The following is a 12,177-nucleotide window of genomic DNA, read 5'->3' on the forward strand; positions in this document are numbered from 1 at the left end:
ATGTACCTTGGTGAAGGTGGTGGAGCCAGAGGCCATCAGAATTTGACGCACACGGTTGTGGAAGCGCTGCATTGACTCATCATCCACACGCAGGAAACACTGAGCTGTTCGCTCCTTAGTAACCTAAACCATAAGGTCAAGGTTAACTATCTCTGGAACTGCCACAGGAACAAGAACCACCACTTAGCCCTACCCTCCCAACAGAGCTCAACCGACTGACAATGAAAAGGTGTGCAGTATACCTCACCCCCACCTACACAGGATGTACAGGCATGGTAATGCTACTCCTACTATCCCCTGGTCCCGCTCCAGGCTGTACCTCATTCTGTAGGTTCCAGACCCCATCCTTGTGGGTGAACTCCTCATAGCTGGTGCGGCATTTAGGCAGGATGCGGCACTCAAATCCACACATGTTGAACAGCAGGTTGGGGTTGTCCTTACTGTACACGGACACGAAGCTGTTCTCCCACTGAACTGTAGTCACTGAGCGTGGCAGACGGTTCTTGATGTCCCAGAACACTGCCCGACCCCTGCCCACAGAGAACATAGGGTCACATCAGTCTCCGAGAAGGAACTTCCCTTCAAAGGCCAGACTGATGATATCCTGACAGAGTACACCCTCCCACCCAGGACAGCACCTTATAAATTCCCTCTAATTGTCCTCTGGGTCCCTCAGGTTGACATCCTTCCAGCTCCCACGGCCCCAACTTAGACTCACAAGTTGACATCATGCTTCATGAGGCGCATGCGGGCATCTCGGGGCCAGCATTTCTTGTTATTATAGCCAACGATGTTTTCATTGTTGGGGTCAGGGTGCTCTGTCAGGTAACGCTGGATCAGGTCCCGAGCCTCATCTGCTGTGAACCTACACCAGACAAGGTGCGTTGCTGAGGGCCAAGTACACTGGGATCTCATGAGGTCTACAGCTCCACAGACGGGGGCCACCCCCAACCTGCACCCTACTCACAGGACTTCATCCCATTTTAGAGCCCCAACCCAGCAGCAAGTACAAGAGCTGCTTCCAGAAGCTGGGCATATACCTCAACACCCTGCAAGGATAAGAATCCAGGCAAGCCGTCACCTGAAAAAAATATGGATGCGATCGATGTATCTGCAGAAGAGACGGATGGGGTGGGCAGCCTCGGTGGCTATGTCTTGGAAACTGAGAAAATCGTTTGGCATCTGAGGGGGCCCAGCCATCTCACTGGCCCGGTGCAATCCCAACACAAGCAAATCCATAACCAAGCCATAGTACTGTACGATGAATGAGGCAAACTGCAGGCCTCTAATGATCCCATATGAATTCGTATGGTTCATGTCCTAGAAAGAAAGACAACTCTTATCCATGGCCAAGTCCCAGGCTTCTCGGGGCCCATCCTCTTTTGCCCTCCCCCCAGCAAATCCCAACTCAGTGGGCCAGACAACCACCCCTCCCCCAATTCCTTGCCACCCTGCCCCCAAGACACACCTTGTAGTTGATGACAACGTTGTTCTTGGCTGTCATGTAGTCGGCTATGTTGTGGTCTACGATGAGACGCAGCAGCCGATTAAGCAGGGTCAAATCTATCTTCTCATACATCTTCTCAAATCGTGACTCCAGCATGACGTTGCACTCGCCCTCACTTGTCTCCCACACGTCCTGCAGGTTATTGATGCCTGAGGAGTAGGAAACACACGTCTCCAGCAGGTTAGACATTCTCTTTCAGAACTAGTGCCTACAGGAGCGATCACATTCATAACCCGATCACACAACCACTCCATTCATTCATCTGTACTGCTAGGAGAGTCAGCTGTGCTCAATGTAACATCAACACCGTTTCCTTGGTACCATGCACCAAGAAAGTAAACTAATTATGCTGACTGGATGAGATTTTTCACACAGAACTTAATTCATCTCCCTTCCTCAAGGGCAATCCCAGAAAAGTTTTACCTTGGCACCACTTGTAAACAAGCAGAGGAGGTGGTTCTGTGTCAGCAGGCTTGATCCAGGGTGGGAAAAGGCGGCGCTTGTCAGCTTCATACCACAGGTACTGGTCCAGGTAGGCATCAGTTATCTTCTCCAGTGGCTCCACATCATACACTGGCACCAGGTGGCTATAGAGATCCATGAACTCAATGCCCACCTGTGGGACAAGGAAGCTGGCTCACACCAACCCACCAATCATCTGAGGCAACCTGCCACCCTGGGTGCCATGAATGAATCACAAAGCCAAAGGAAAACGTGGCGGGTATCTGACTCACTTCTTTAAAGGCTCTCTGTGTGAGGAGGTGACGCTTGATGCGGGACAATGCCTCGTGGGGGTTGTCATAGGCTTGCTCTATCAGACCTAGCTCCTCCCTCTGCGACTGGTTTAACCGAGACTTCACACTGACAAGGCAAGAGTAAAGGTGAAAGGGAAAACCAAGAAGAAGCCATCCCCAGAAAGGCCTTCTTTCTTTGGACTCTGACGATGATGCCATTCTCCCCCCGTCACCTCCCCACAGGAGCCTGTCTACTCTACTTCTCACCTGTAAGCTTCCTTGAGCCGCTCCAAGGCCAAGATGAGCAACTTGGTGTCGTGCTTGTAGGAGAGTGGGGGGAATGGGATGGGTGAGAACCTACGGCTTTCCAGCCAATGCACAGTGGTGGTATACACTGCCACCGCTTCTTCTGCTGTGATGTAAGGCCCGTCCTGCAACGTGGACATGAGAATTAGCTTCCCACCACAGCCCAGTCCCACCAGGGCAAGGTACAGTCCCAACTTTGCAGTCCACCCTCCTGCCCACCCCCGCACACCAAGCCCAGCCTACTCTGCCCAACCTTTAGGTAGTTGTGCTGCCGTTCTTGTTCTGCCTTCAGGTAGAGCCGAGTGAGGCGTCCCAGGTTCTTTTTGCAAACAGTCTTGTCTACAGTGGCCCCACGGCGGATCCGTTCTCGGTTGTAGTGCGCAGTGTTGGTCCACCAGTCAGCCTTGGCCTTCACGTATCGAAGAATCATATTCTCTATAGGTGTTGGCAAACCAGGGACCTAAAAGTGCAAAAGGCCCAATGAGAAAGTGATGGGAGCCACATGGCCCCCTAAGACATTCCAGAAGTGGTCATCCTGAGCCCAGGAAGATGATGTCTATGCCTCCTCGGAGTTGGGGAGACACGCACCTTCCAGGGAATATTGGCCTTCCAGCAGCGCCAGGCTTCACTGAGGTGCTGCAGGATTGTCCGGGCCTTGTTCTGTTTGATCCCCTCAGGCATCATGTCCAGAATGTCATGCATCACAGCTGCCCGAAGCTCAAGGTCAAAATGTGACTCCACTCGCTGCTTTGTGACAGTCTTCGCCACCCCCTTTGAGTGTCGGCCTAGAAGTGTAAGTGAGTAAAAGCAAGATTTGTTGCTCCTGATAAGCGTCTCTACCTTCATGCTGCTGTTTACCATGGTTATAATGAAATCAGTAAGTATAAACAAAGCCCAGCACATGCAAGACAAGATACGTCAGATATTCAGAACTACGCTTCTGAGGAATTTCCATCCTGTAAATGCTCGATAGCCTCAAGGCCCCAAAGCGAAGCCCAAGACCCAGAATACGAGGTCAGACTCATTGGAGACTGGGTCTTAGAGGCAATCCAACAGGAAGGGATTCTCAGTCTCGAACAAGGACAAGGGACAGAACAGGAACACACATGATCTACCCTTGAAGTGATAATGGGAGAAGCTGGACACGGAGAAAACCACTTACCTTCAAACTGCCGGGCCAGGAGGTTACCCAGCCATCGTTCCAGCAAAGGGGTGATGCCACGCATGAAAAACAGCCAGACCCGCCAGCCAGCAGCCCAGAAACCGCAGCCAGGGCCCTTCCCTACCGGGCCCTAGGATTCCAAGCAGAAGTCAAGAATACAAGTTAGCAATTCATTCAGACAACAACAGAAAATTGGGCAGAGGTGGGGCAAAGAGCACATATATGGCAGTTAAGGGAAAAAATGGGAAAACTCTGAGACCTCCATATCTAAAATGGAGTAAATGAAGAAACCAGTCACTGAGATTCTCTATTTAGACCTAAAAGTGGGCTTTGAGCAGAAGTGTTGAGATTCACAAGATGAGGGCAGTAATGAAACACTCAGAGCCTCTCTCCGAACAGGTGCCTGGAAAGAGTCCTGACTAGATGTAAAAATTAAGATGGATCTGAGAACATGAATATACGAGGGCAGGGTCCTACCGTGTTGAAGCGGTAATAGATGAGATGCTTCAGGTCCTTGCACATGCGAATCTGCCGCATCAGCTTATATTTGTACCGGTACATGCCCGTCAGCTGCCCCACGTGTGCAAAGATATACTGCAACCCATCTGCCAGCTGCAACACAATTGCCCCATCAGGCGTTAAGCTAGAGCCAGATCCACGATCAGCCCAGGCTTCACCCAGCTTCCCCACCTGGAGCCGGGACTGGGAATTCCTAGCCTCACCTGGAAGGCATCCACATTGCCCAACCGATACTGCACATGACTGTCCACCACCAGCTTAGTTAAGCGCAGAACCTCTCGACACAGATGGAAAGCATTCCCAAAACGAGATTTCTTTCGTTCCTGGAAAAGAGGCCAAGGACAGAAACAACGTTAGTCAGCAGTAGTCTGGACTGGATGTATGCCCTCCTTAGCGGCCAGGGCAAAGCCAGTCTACCCCTCAGCCCAGGAGACCCCTAAGGTTCAAGGCAGGTACCTTGGTGGTGAGCGTCTTGACGGGCTTGAGGTTGAAGTTATAGTCCAGGTGCAGATAGTTGAGGTTTTTACGGTGAATGAGAAGGTTGAGCATGTTGTAGCCCTGGCGGCAAACCTGCAGCCCCACCTCCACCCAGTCCAGCTTTGTAGACTGAAAGAATTTGGTGGCTTTGAAGGAACGGAACAGATACCTGGGGTGGGAATAAGGAGTGAGAGTTAGACTCCTGATTATCTCTGGAACGGAAAAAGTCTGAGTAGGGGCCCTAGGGCACCTCACCTCTTCTTTTGCGCTTTAGGGGGCCGGTGCTTCAGGGCATTCAGCACATAGTACTTAAGCAGCTTCTGGTAGGAGACCCTCACTTTCACAGGCTGCCCAGCAGGACAATGCTCCCGATACCTGAAAAAACAAGCCAACCAGAGCCTGGCCCATCTCTCCTTCCAGCTGCTCTGCTAAAGGCTGTACGCCCACCCAGCTGGAGTCTTTCCTCCTGTACGTCCACTACCATCCCCCACTCCCCCCCAGGTAGAAGCCTTACCAGTTCTTGACAAGAGGAATGTCTAGGGCCCGGCGGGTGCGACCAGAGCGTAGGTTGAAGGGCCGTGGGGCCCAAAGCAGGGCAATGCCATTGGCTGTATTGTCTGTGTAGAGGGGTGTGTCTTTCAAGAAGGGCTCCACAAACTCTGGGAGCTCAAACTCCTCATCGTCATCTGGCAATGGTTCCTGACTCTGAAAGAAGAACCCCCGAGGGTGTATTTAGCTCCCACTGAACTGGGCAGACACTTGGGATCAGGGAAACTCTCTGGGGCCAAGTGCAGTGGCTACATCTGCCATGGAAACTGAGCTGCCTGACAAGAGAAACCCTGAAGGGCCAGGGCAAAGGGGGCCAAGGGAGCAGAGAACAAGGCAGGGCCAACCAGGAAAGCAAGCAGCACTCCTCACATCCCAACTGGCTCACCAGCAAAAGCTTTCCCAGAGGACCCTCCAATACCAGGAAGAGGTGAACACTGCAATCACCTCCTGTCCAAGCTCCAAAAACTGGGCTTGGGGAAGGAGATCTGTTCATGTTAAGAACATAATGGAACGTGGATCAACATCAAAAACATTATGCTAAGTGTTAAGACACAGCCGCAAAAGACCACATACTGGATGATTTCATTTATATGAAATGTCCAAAATAGGCAAATCTACAGTGACAGAAAGCAGATTAGCAGTTACCTAGGCAAGGAAGATTCAAGGGAAATACAGTGACTACTAATGGGTGCAGGGTTTCTCTTTGAGGAAATGAAAATGTTCTAAAATTAACTGTGGTGATGGTTGCACAAGTCTGTGAATAAACGAAAAACCACCGAATTATCCACTTTAAATGGGTGAATTGTGTGGTAGTGAATTACAGCTCAACAGAGGATTAAAAAAAAAAGAACACACTGGAAACAGACCAGAATAAGACCACGTAGAGTCCCAGAGGAGAAATGATAAAACCCAAATGGATAATCACAGAAACAAGATAATACCAATAACTTGGTCTGAGCCAAGTGCCAAACTCTCACGTTAGCTTACAGCTAGAGGGGAACACTTAAGGATGGAAAACATGTCTCCCTCTAGCTGAATTTTTATCTAGTAATGCTTCTGCCCGGACAGGAAGTCTCTCTTGAAGAGCTGAGGTCAAACGTCCCTTCCTCTCACCTTGACAGAGTGCCTATGGGAAATTGGGTTGATCAAAGGATCAAAGTAGAAAGCTGGCAAATCAGGATCCTCAGTTTTGATGAACACAACATTAGGAGTGTGGTACCTAAAACGAAAGAAGAGTCAGCCAAGGTACTCCTGCCCTGGCCCAACCTAAATGCCCACCTCTCCTTTCCCCCAGCTAGGTTCTAGCTCTCTCACCAGGTGAGGTGGACATGGTGTGGAAGGTTGTTGTACAAGTAAGGAAAAGCAATCTTGTACTCAGTGCGGATGGGCTGCCGGATGATGATCTTGTTAATATCATTGAATTCATTCCAGTCTTCATCCCTAGGGTGCAAAATCAAAGATGAGCAGACTAGTTGGGCAGTTTGGAAACTACAATGGGATCTTAAGGATCAAGGTGAGATTTCATGGGACTTCCCTGGTGGCGCAGTGGTTAAGAATCCGCCTGCCAATGCAGGGGGCACGGGTTCGAGCCCTGGTCCGGGAAAATCCCACATGCCGCGGAGCAACTAAGCCCGTGCGCCACAACTACTGAGCCTGTGCTCTAGAGCCCACGAGCCACAACTACTGAGCCTACGGGCTGCAACTACTGAAGCCTGTGAGCCTAGAGCCCGCGCTCTGCAACAAGAGAAGCCACCGCAGTGAGAAGCCCTTGCACTGCAACAAAGAGTAGCCCCCGCTCACCGCAACTAGAAAAAGCCCGGTGCAGCAACAAAGACCCAACGTAGCCAATCAATGAATGAACGAATGAATGAATGAATAAGTAAATTTTTTTTAAAAAGATTAGATTTTATTTAACCCAAGGTACCTAAAATCTCTACTCTCTCCAACTTACTGTAGGTTGATGTCTCGGACAAGAGGCTCAAATTTGGGGCCTCCAGGAATGGCCATATTGAGTGCCTTGGAGGTAAAAAAGGCCTTCAGATCAAACAGATAGAAGTAATTGTCATCTACCAAGTCTGTCAGGAGCTGATTGGCCAGGCGGTAGAGAGTGGACATCATAGGCAGTGTGAACTGCCAGCGTTGGTAAGTGGAACCATTCACATACCTAGGGAAAAAACAGAGGCCCGTGTCACGTAGATATACTAGCTAGCCAAGCCATACTACCCATTGCTCTCCCAGGACCCCTTCTGGAGTTCCAAAACCCTCACAGGAGTGGTAACTCCGACCATCACTCACTTCCGGCTGTCCCTCAATGGCTGGTGGTCATAGAACCAGTCCAACACAGGGGCATCTTCCTCAGGGTCCAGCTCTAGCTGAATGGCCTCCAGTGGCTCAACATCTAGGATGTTGTCAGCATAGTCCAAAGGCGGCTCCTCATCATCAAAAGGGGGGAAACGCATCCTCTTGAAATGCCTCCTGTCTCTTTTTTCTCGACGCATCATAATCCACATTGACCTGGAAGTCGACAATGGCACATAACGGTTTCTACCCACTGCCTCCGCACCCACCACCACCACACACCATGTTCCAGCCCTTCTCACCCCCACTGGGAGATGTAGACAGGTTCAATGACCCAGGGAATCTCATTGACAAAGGAAATGGCTCCAGTGATGTGGTACAGCACAGGCACATCCCGAATCTGCTCCCAAGGCATAGGCATGTTCTCCAGGAGTTTGAGGACTGCATGGGGCATGTACTTTAGGGCACTGCAACAACAGGAAGACAGATGATTAGAAGTGACAAGGTGTTCTGCTACCTGTGCCATGCAGAGAAGGCACAAGGTAGCACAGTATCACATTCCACAGAAAACCGGTCTTACAGTCCAAACCCCCAAAGTTAGTACACAGGCCCTCCGTGACCAGGAACTCTGCCTCCCCACCTCCAGCTGTGCCACTTTTCTTCTTAAACATCACTGTCCCACAATACTGGGTTTCAGTCCCTCTAAATCAACAACTGTTCCCTTAACAGACAGCTTTTAGGCTACCTCACAGTCTATTCTCTCCATAGCTTTCCATAAAAAATAATAAAATGTTCCCCACACTTTAACCATTGTCTATTATGTCACTAGGCTATAAGCTCCAGAAAGGCCATTACTTCCCGTTCACCGCTATATCCCTGGCATACAGCACAGATCTCAAAAATATTTTTGAAATAAACAAAACTTCCACAGCTGTCTTAGACCAGTTCATTAAGTGGCTAACATTTTTTTTTAATAAATTTATTTATTTATTTATTTTATTATTTTATTCTTGGCTGCGTTGGGTCTTCGCTGCCGCATGGGGGCTTTCTCTAGTTGCGGCGAGCGGGGGCTACTCTTCGTTGAGGTGCGCGGGCTTCTCATTGTGGTGGCTTCTCTTGTTGCAGAGCACAGGTTCTAGGCACGCAGGCTTCAGTAGTTGCAGCTCGCGGGCTCTAGAGCACAGGCTCAGTAGTTGTGGTGCACAGGTTTAGCTGCTCCGCGGCATGTGGGATCGTCCCGGATGACGGATCGAACCCTTGTCCCCTGAACTGGCAGGCAGATTCTTAACCACTGCGCCACCAGGGAAGCCCAAGTGGCTAACATTTTTGTGTAAAAATGGAAAAGGGATCTGCTAAGGTATTTGTAGCTGTACTCACCCACCTTGGGGACACAGAAAAACAAGAGTACACAGACCTCAAGAGTTAACTACCCCCGAACCTGAAGATTCTGGTCACTTAGGAATTACAAGAAACAGGAATGTACAGGTGTCCTGCTCTGGGCTTTAACCCACTCAAAGATAGAGACATCTTATCAAAGCATCAACAGGACAAATTAAAAGCTCCAGTCCCAGATCAGGAAAAAAAATCAGGGCAATAAAGAACACAACTGAGAACTCTCCTACACTGTTGGTGGTAATGTAAATTGGTACAGCCACTATAGAAAACAGTATGGAGGTTCCTTAAAAAACTAAAAATAGGGCTTCCCTGATGGCGCAGTGGTTAAGAATCCGCCTGCCAATGCAGGGGACACGGGTTCGAGCCCTGGTCCGGGAAGATCCCACATGCCGCGGAGCAACTAAGCCCGTGCGCCACAACTACTGAGGCTGTGCTCTAGAGCCCACGAGCCACAACTACTGAGCCCGAGCACCAAAACTGCTGAAGCCTGCACGCCTAGAGCGCATGCTCCGCAACAAAATAAGCCACCGCAATGAGAAGCCTGCGCACCACAACAAAGAGTAGCCCCCGCTCGCCGCAACTAGAGAAAGCCCGCACGCAGCAAGGAAGACCCGACGCAGCCAATACATACATACATACATATATACATAAATAAATAACATTTAAAAAAAAAAAAACTAAAAATAGAGCTACCATATAATCCAGCAATCCCACTCCTGGGCATATATCCAGAGAAAAACATAATTCGAAGATACATGCACCCTGATCCTCACTGCTGCACTATTTACAATAGCCAGGACATGGAAACAACGTAAATGTCCATCGGCAGATGAATGGATAAAGAAGATGTGATACATCTATACAATGGAATATTACTCAGCCATAAAAAAGAATGAAATAATGCCATTTGCAGCAACATGGATGGACCTAGAGATTGTCATACTGAGTGAAGTAAGTCAGACAAAGACAAATATCATATGATATCGCTTATATGTAGAATCTTAAAAAATAGTGGTACAAGTGAACTCATTTACAAAACAGAAACAGAGTCACAGATGTAGAAAACAAACTTATGCTTACCAAAGAGGAAGTGGGGGAGGGATAAATTGGGAGACTGGGATTGACAAACACACACTACTATATATAAAACAGATAACTAATAAGAACCTACTGTTGGGACTTCCCTGGTGGTCCAGTATGTAAGACACCATGCTCCCAACGCAGGGGCTCAGGTTCGATCCCTGGTCAGGGAAACAGATCCCACAGGCATGCCGCAACTAAGAGTTCGCATGCCACAACTAAGAAGAAGTCCACATGCTGCAACTAAAGATCCCGCGTGCCGCAACTAAGACCCGGCGCAACCAAAATAAATTTTAAAAAATTAAAAAAAAAAAAAAAAAAAGAACCTACTGTACAGCACAAGGAACTCTACATAATACTCTGTAATGACCTATAAGGGAAAAGAATCTAAAAAAGAGTGGATATATATATATATATATACATATAACTGATACACTTTGCTGTACAGGAGGAACTAACACAACGTTGTCAATCAACTACACTCCAATAAAGATTAATTTACCAAAAAAAAAAAAAAAAGCAAAACTGGAAGATCTGGAAATTATGACAAAATTCAAGTGATGTTCTCCCTTCTTTGATAACCACTCAGATGAGCTGTCACAGAACATTAAAGTCCCAAAATGACAGAGCAGCTATCTAGGACTGAAACGTAAGAGACAGGGAGAAGGGAAAGGGGCCAAACCCCAAATGAAAGACTTCCAGCATGTTCCTTACCCCAAGTACACCCTTTTGTCATGGCGAAACTTCCTGTTGGTCATGTCTCCATGGTCTCGAATGATCTTCCTGACATGTTCTGGAGGCATGTCTTCCTTTTGAGCATCCACAAATCCAAACTTCCGCTTTTCCGCATAGCGCTTGGCCTGCAATTGCTGCCATTTTCGGGCTACAAGGACACCTCAGTTTAAAGAACTGCACACCCTTAGCCTAACCACCGCCGCCTCTTGCCCTAGGGTAATCTCCTGTCAGGATGTACGACAGAGGGCAGGCACCCGGCAGAAGCCCTCCCTGACAATTCTCTTGTTTACTCGCTCTGCTTTATTTTTTTTCTTCATCACATTTATCATTGCCTAGCATTTCTGTCATAACATAATTAAAGTTTTTTTTTACTGTCCATCTCCCTCATTGCAACTTAAACCCTGTAAGGGAAGGGGTTTTGTCTGTATCGCTATTGTATCCTCATCGTCTGGATCAGTGCCTGCAAATGATAGACGCTTTTACTTTTTTTAAATAGGTGGTTTTAGAGACTTGATTAGATGTAAAAAATAAATGGGGGCCAATAAGCGCGCTAACACCTAATGTTTTGACACTTGCCAAAACGGGGAAAGGGGCCAAACCCGCTGCGCGCACGCGCACACCCGCCCCCAGGCGCCGCTCCCGCACGCTTTCTTCACCTTTCTCCTGAAGCTTCTCCTCCGACATGTAGTCTGGCAGCGGGGCTAGAGGGCCAGGCACCGGGTTACCCGGCCCTCGGTAAGGAAATACTCCGGCCATACCCGGAGAATCTGGGGAGCAGCGGAAGAAAAAAATTAACGACAGGGCCCGGGCCCGCAAGAGGGGCAGCAGGAACACGTCGAAACCCACGGCCTGCGGTCCCGCCTCGCTCAGAGTGCGTCCAGCCCGGCCCGATCCCTCCGGCCGTTCAGCCCGACCCCAACGGCGCGCCTCCCGCAGCCCGGCCCTTAAAGCCCGCCACGTACCCCTACAGCCCCTCACACAAACAGCCGCTTCCCTGCAGGGCAATGGCGGCAAGCCGACGTCCGCTCCGCGTTGCCAAAGCCAGGAAGTGCGCAACCTGGTTTCAGCAGTTGACCCAATAGGCACCGGTATGCTCAGACGGATTAGAGAGCTCACCAATTAGAATTGCAATTCGTGCCGGAGGGGGCGGATCCACGGGCGGGACTATTTGGACGCGAGGGGGTGTGGTCGGAATAGGCGCAAGCCCCGCCTTCCGCGTTTCTGGAGCTGTCCCTGGGGCCTCAGCAGCGACTCGCGTGTGTCCGACGGAAGCCCAAGCCTCCAGAGTTTTACTAAATTTGTCGAAGTTTGCACATTATTCTGTGTCTAGTCTCATATGTGTAGACTTGAGGTGCAGTACTACGAGTCAATCAGTTTTTTGTTCATACATTCATTCATTCATTCAACAACCATTT

At 49.3% G+C, this 12,177-nt stretch overlaps 1 protein-coding gene across 1 annotated transcript in view; it reads right to left on the minus strand.

Moving 5' to 3' along the window:
- Nucleotides 1-11,840, minus strand: part of PRPF8 (pre-mRNA processing factor 8) — a 35,453-nt gene extending 23,613 nt beyond the window's left edge. The window contains exons 1-24 of the mRNA XM_082443389.1: nucleotides 11,725-11,840; nucleotides 11,419-11,529; nucleotides 10,742-10,910; nucleotides 7,855-8,019; nucleotides 7,550-7,768; nucleotides 7,206-7,418; nucleotides 6,569-6,694; nucleotides 6,368-6,473; nucleotides 5,220-5,410; nucleotides 4,961-5,080; nucleotides 4,685-4,874; nucleotides 4,432-4,551; nucleotides 4,187-4,321; nucleotides 3,710-3,839; nucleotides 3,136-3,332; nucleotides 2,801-3,007; nucleotides 2,509-2,672; nucleotides 2,242-2,368; nucleotides 1,931-2,123; nucleotides 1,469-1,656; nucleotides 1,082-1,320; nucleotides 719-865; nucleotides 320-530; nucleotides 7-123 (exon numbers count right to left, since the gene is read on the minus strand). Of these exons, the coding sequence (XP_082299515.1) occupies nucleotides 7-123; nucleotides 320-530; nucleotides 719-865; nucleotides 1,082-1,320; nucleotides 1,469-1,656; nucleotides 1,931-2,123; nucleotides 2,242-2,368; nucleotides 2,509-2,672; nucleotides 2,801-3,007; nucleotides 3,136-3,332; nucleotides 3,710-3,839; nucleotides 4,187-4,321; nucleotides 4,432-4,551; nucleotides 4,685-4,874; nucleotides 4,961-5,080; nucleotides 5,220-5,410; nucleotides 6,368-6,473; nucleotides 6,569-6,694; nucleotides 7,206-7,418; nucleotides 7,550-7,768; nucleotides 7,855-8,019; nucleotides 10,742-10,910; nucleotides 11,419-11,518 (3,774 nt within the window). The 5' untranslated portion in view covers nucleotides 11,519-11,529; nucleotides 11,725-11,840. The remainder of the gene's footprint in view (nucleotides 1-6; nucleotides 124-319; nucleotides 531-718; nucleotides 866-1,081; nucleotides 1,321-1,468; nucleotides 1,657-1,930; nucleotides 2,124-2,241; nucleotides 2,369-2,508; nucleotides 2,673-2,800; nucleotides 3,008-3,135; nucleotides 3,333-3,709; nucleotides 3,840-4,186; nucleotides 4,322-4,431; nucleotides 4,552-4,684; nucleotides 4,875-4,960; nucleotides 5,081-5,219; nucleotides 5,411-6,367; nucleotides 6,474-6,568; nucleotides 6,695-7,205; nucleotides 7,419-7,549; nucleotides 7,769-7,854; nucleotides 8,020-10,741; nucleotides 10,911-11,418; nucleotides 11,530-11,724) is intronic.
- Between the last annotated feature and the right edge of the window lie 337 nt (nucleotides 11,841-12,177).

This window comes from Balaenoptera physalus (genome assembly GCF_965194825.1).
Source record: "Balaenoptera physalus genome assembly, chromosome: 20".
In the NCBI taxonomy this organism is placed as follows: Eukaryota; Metazoa; Chordata; class Mammalia; order Artiodactyla; family Balaenopteridae; genus Balaenoptera; species Balaenoptera physalus.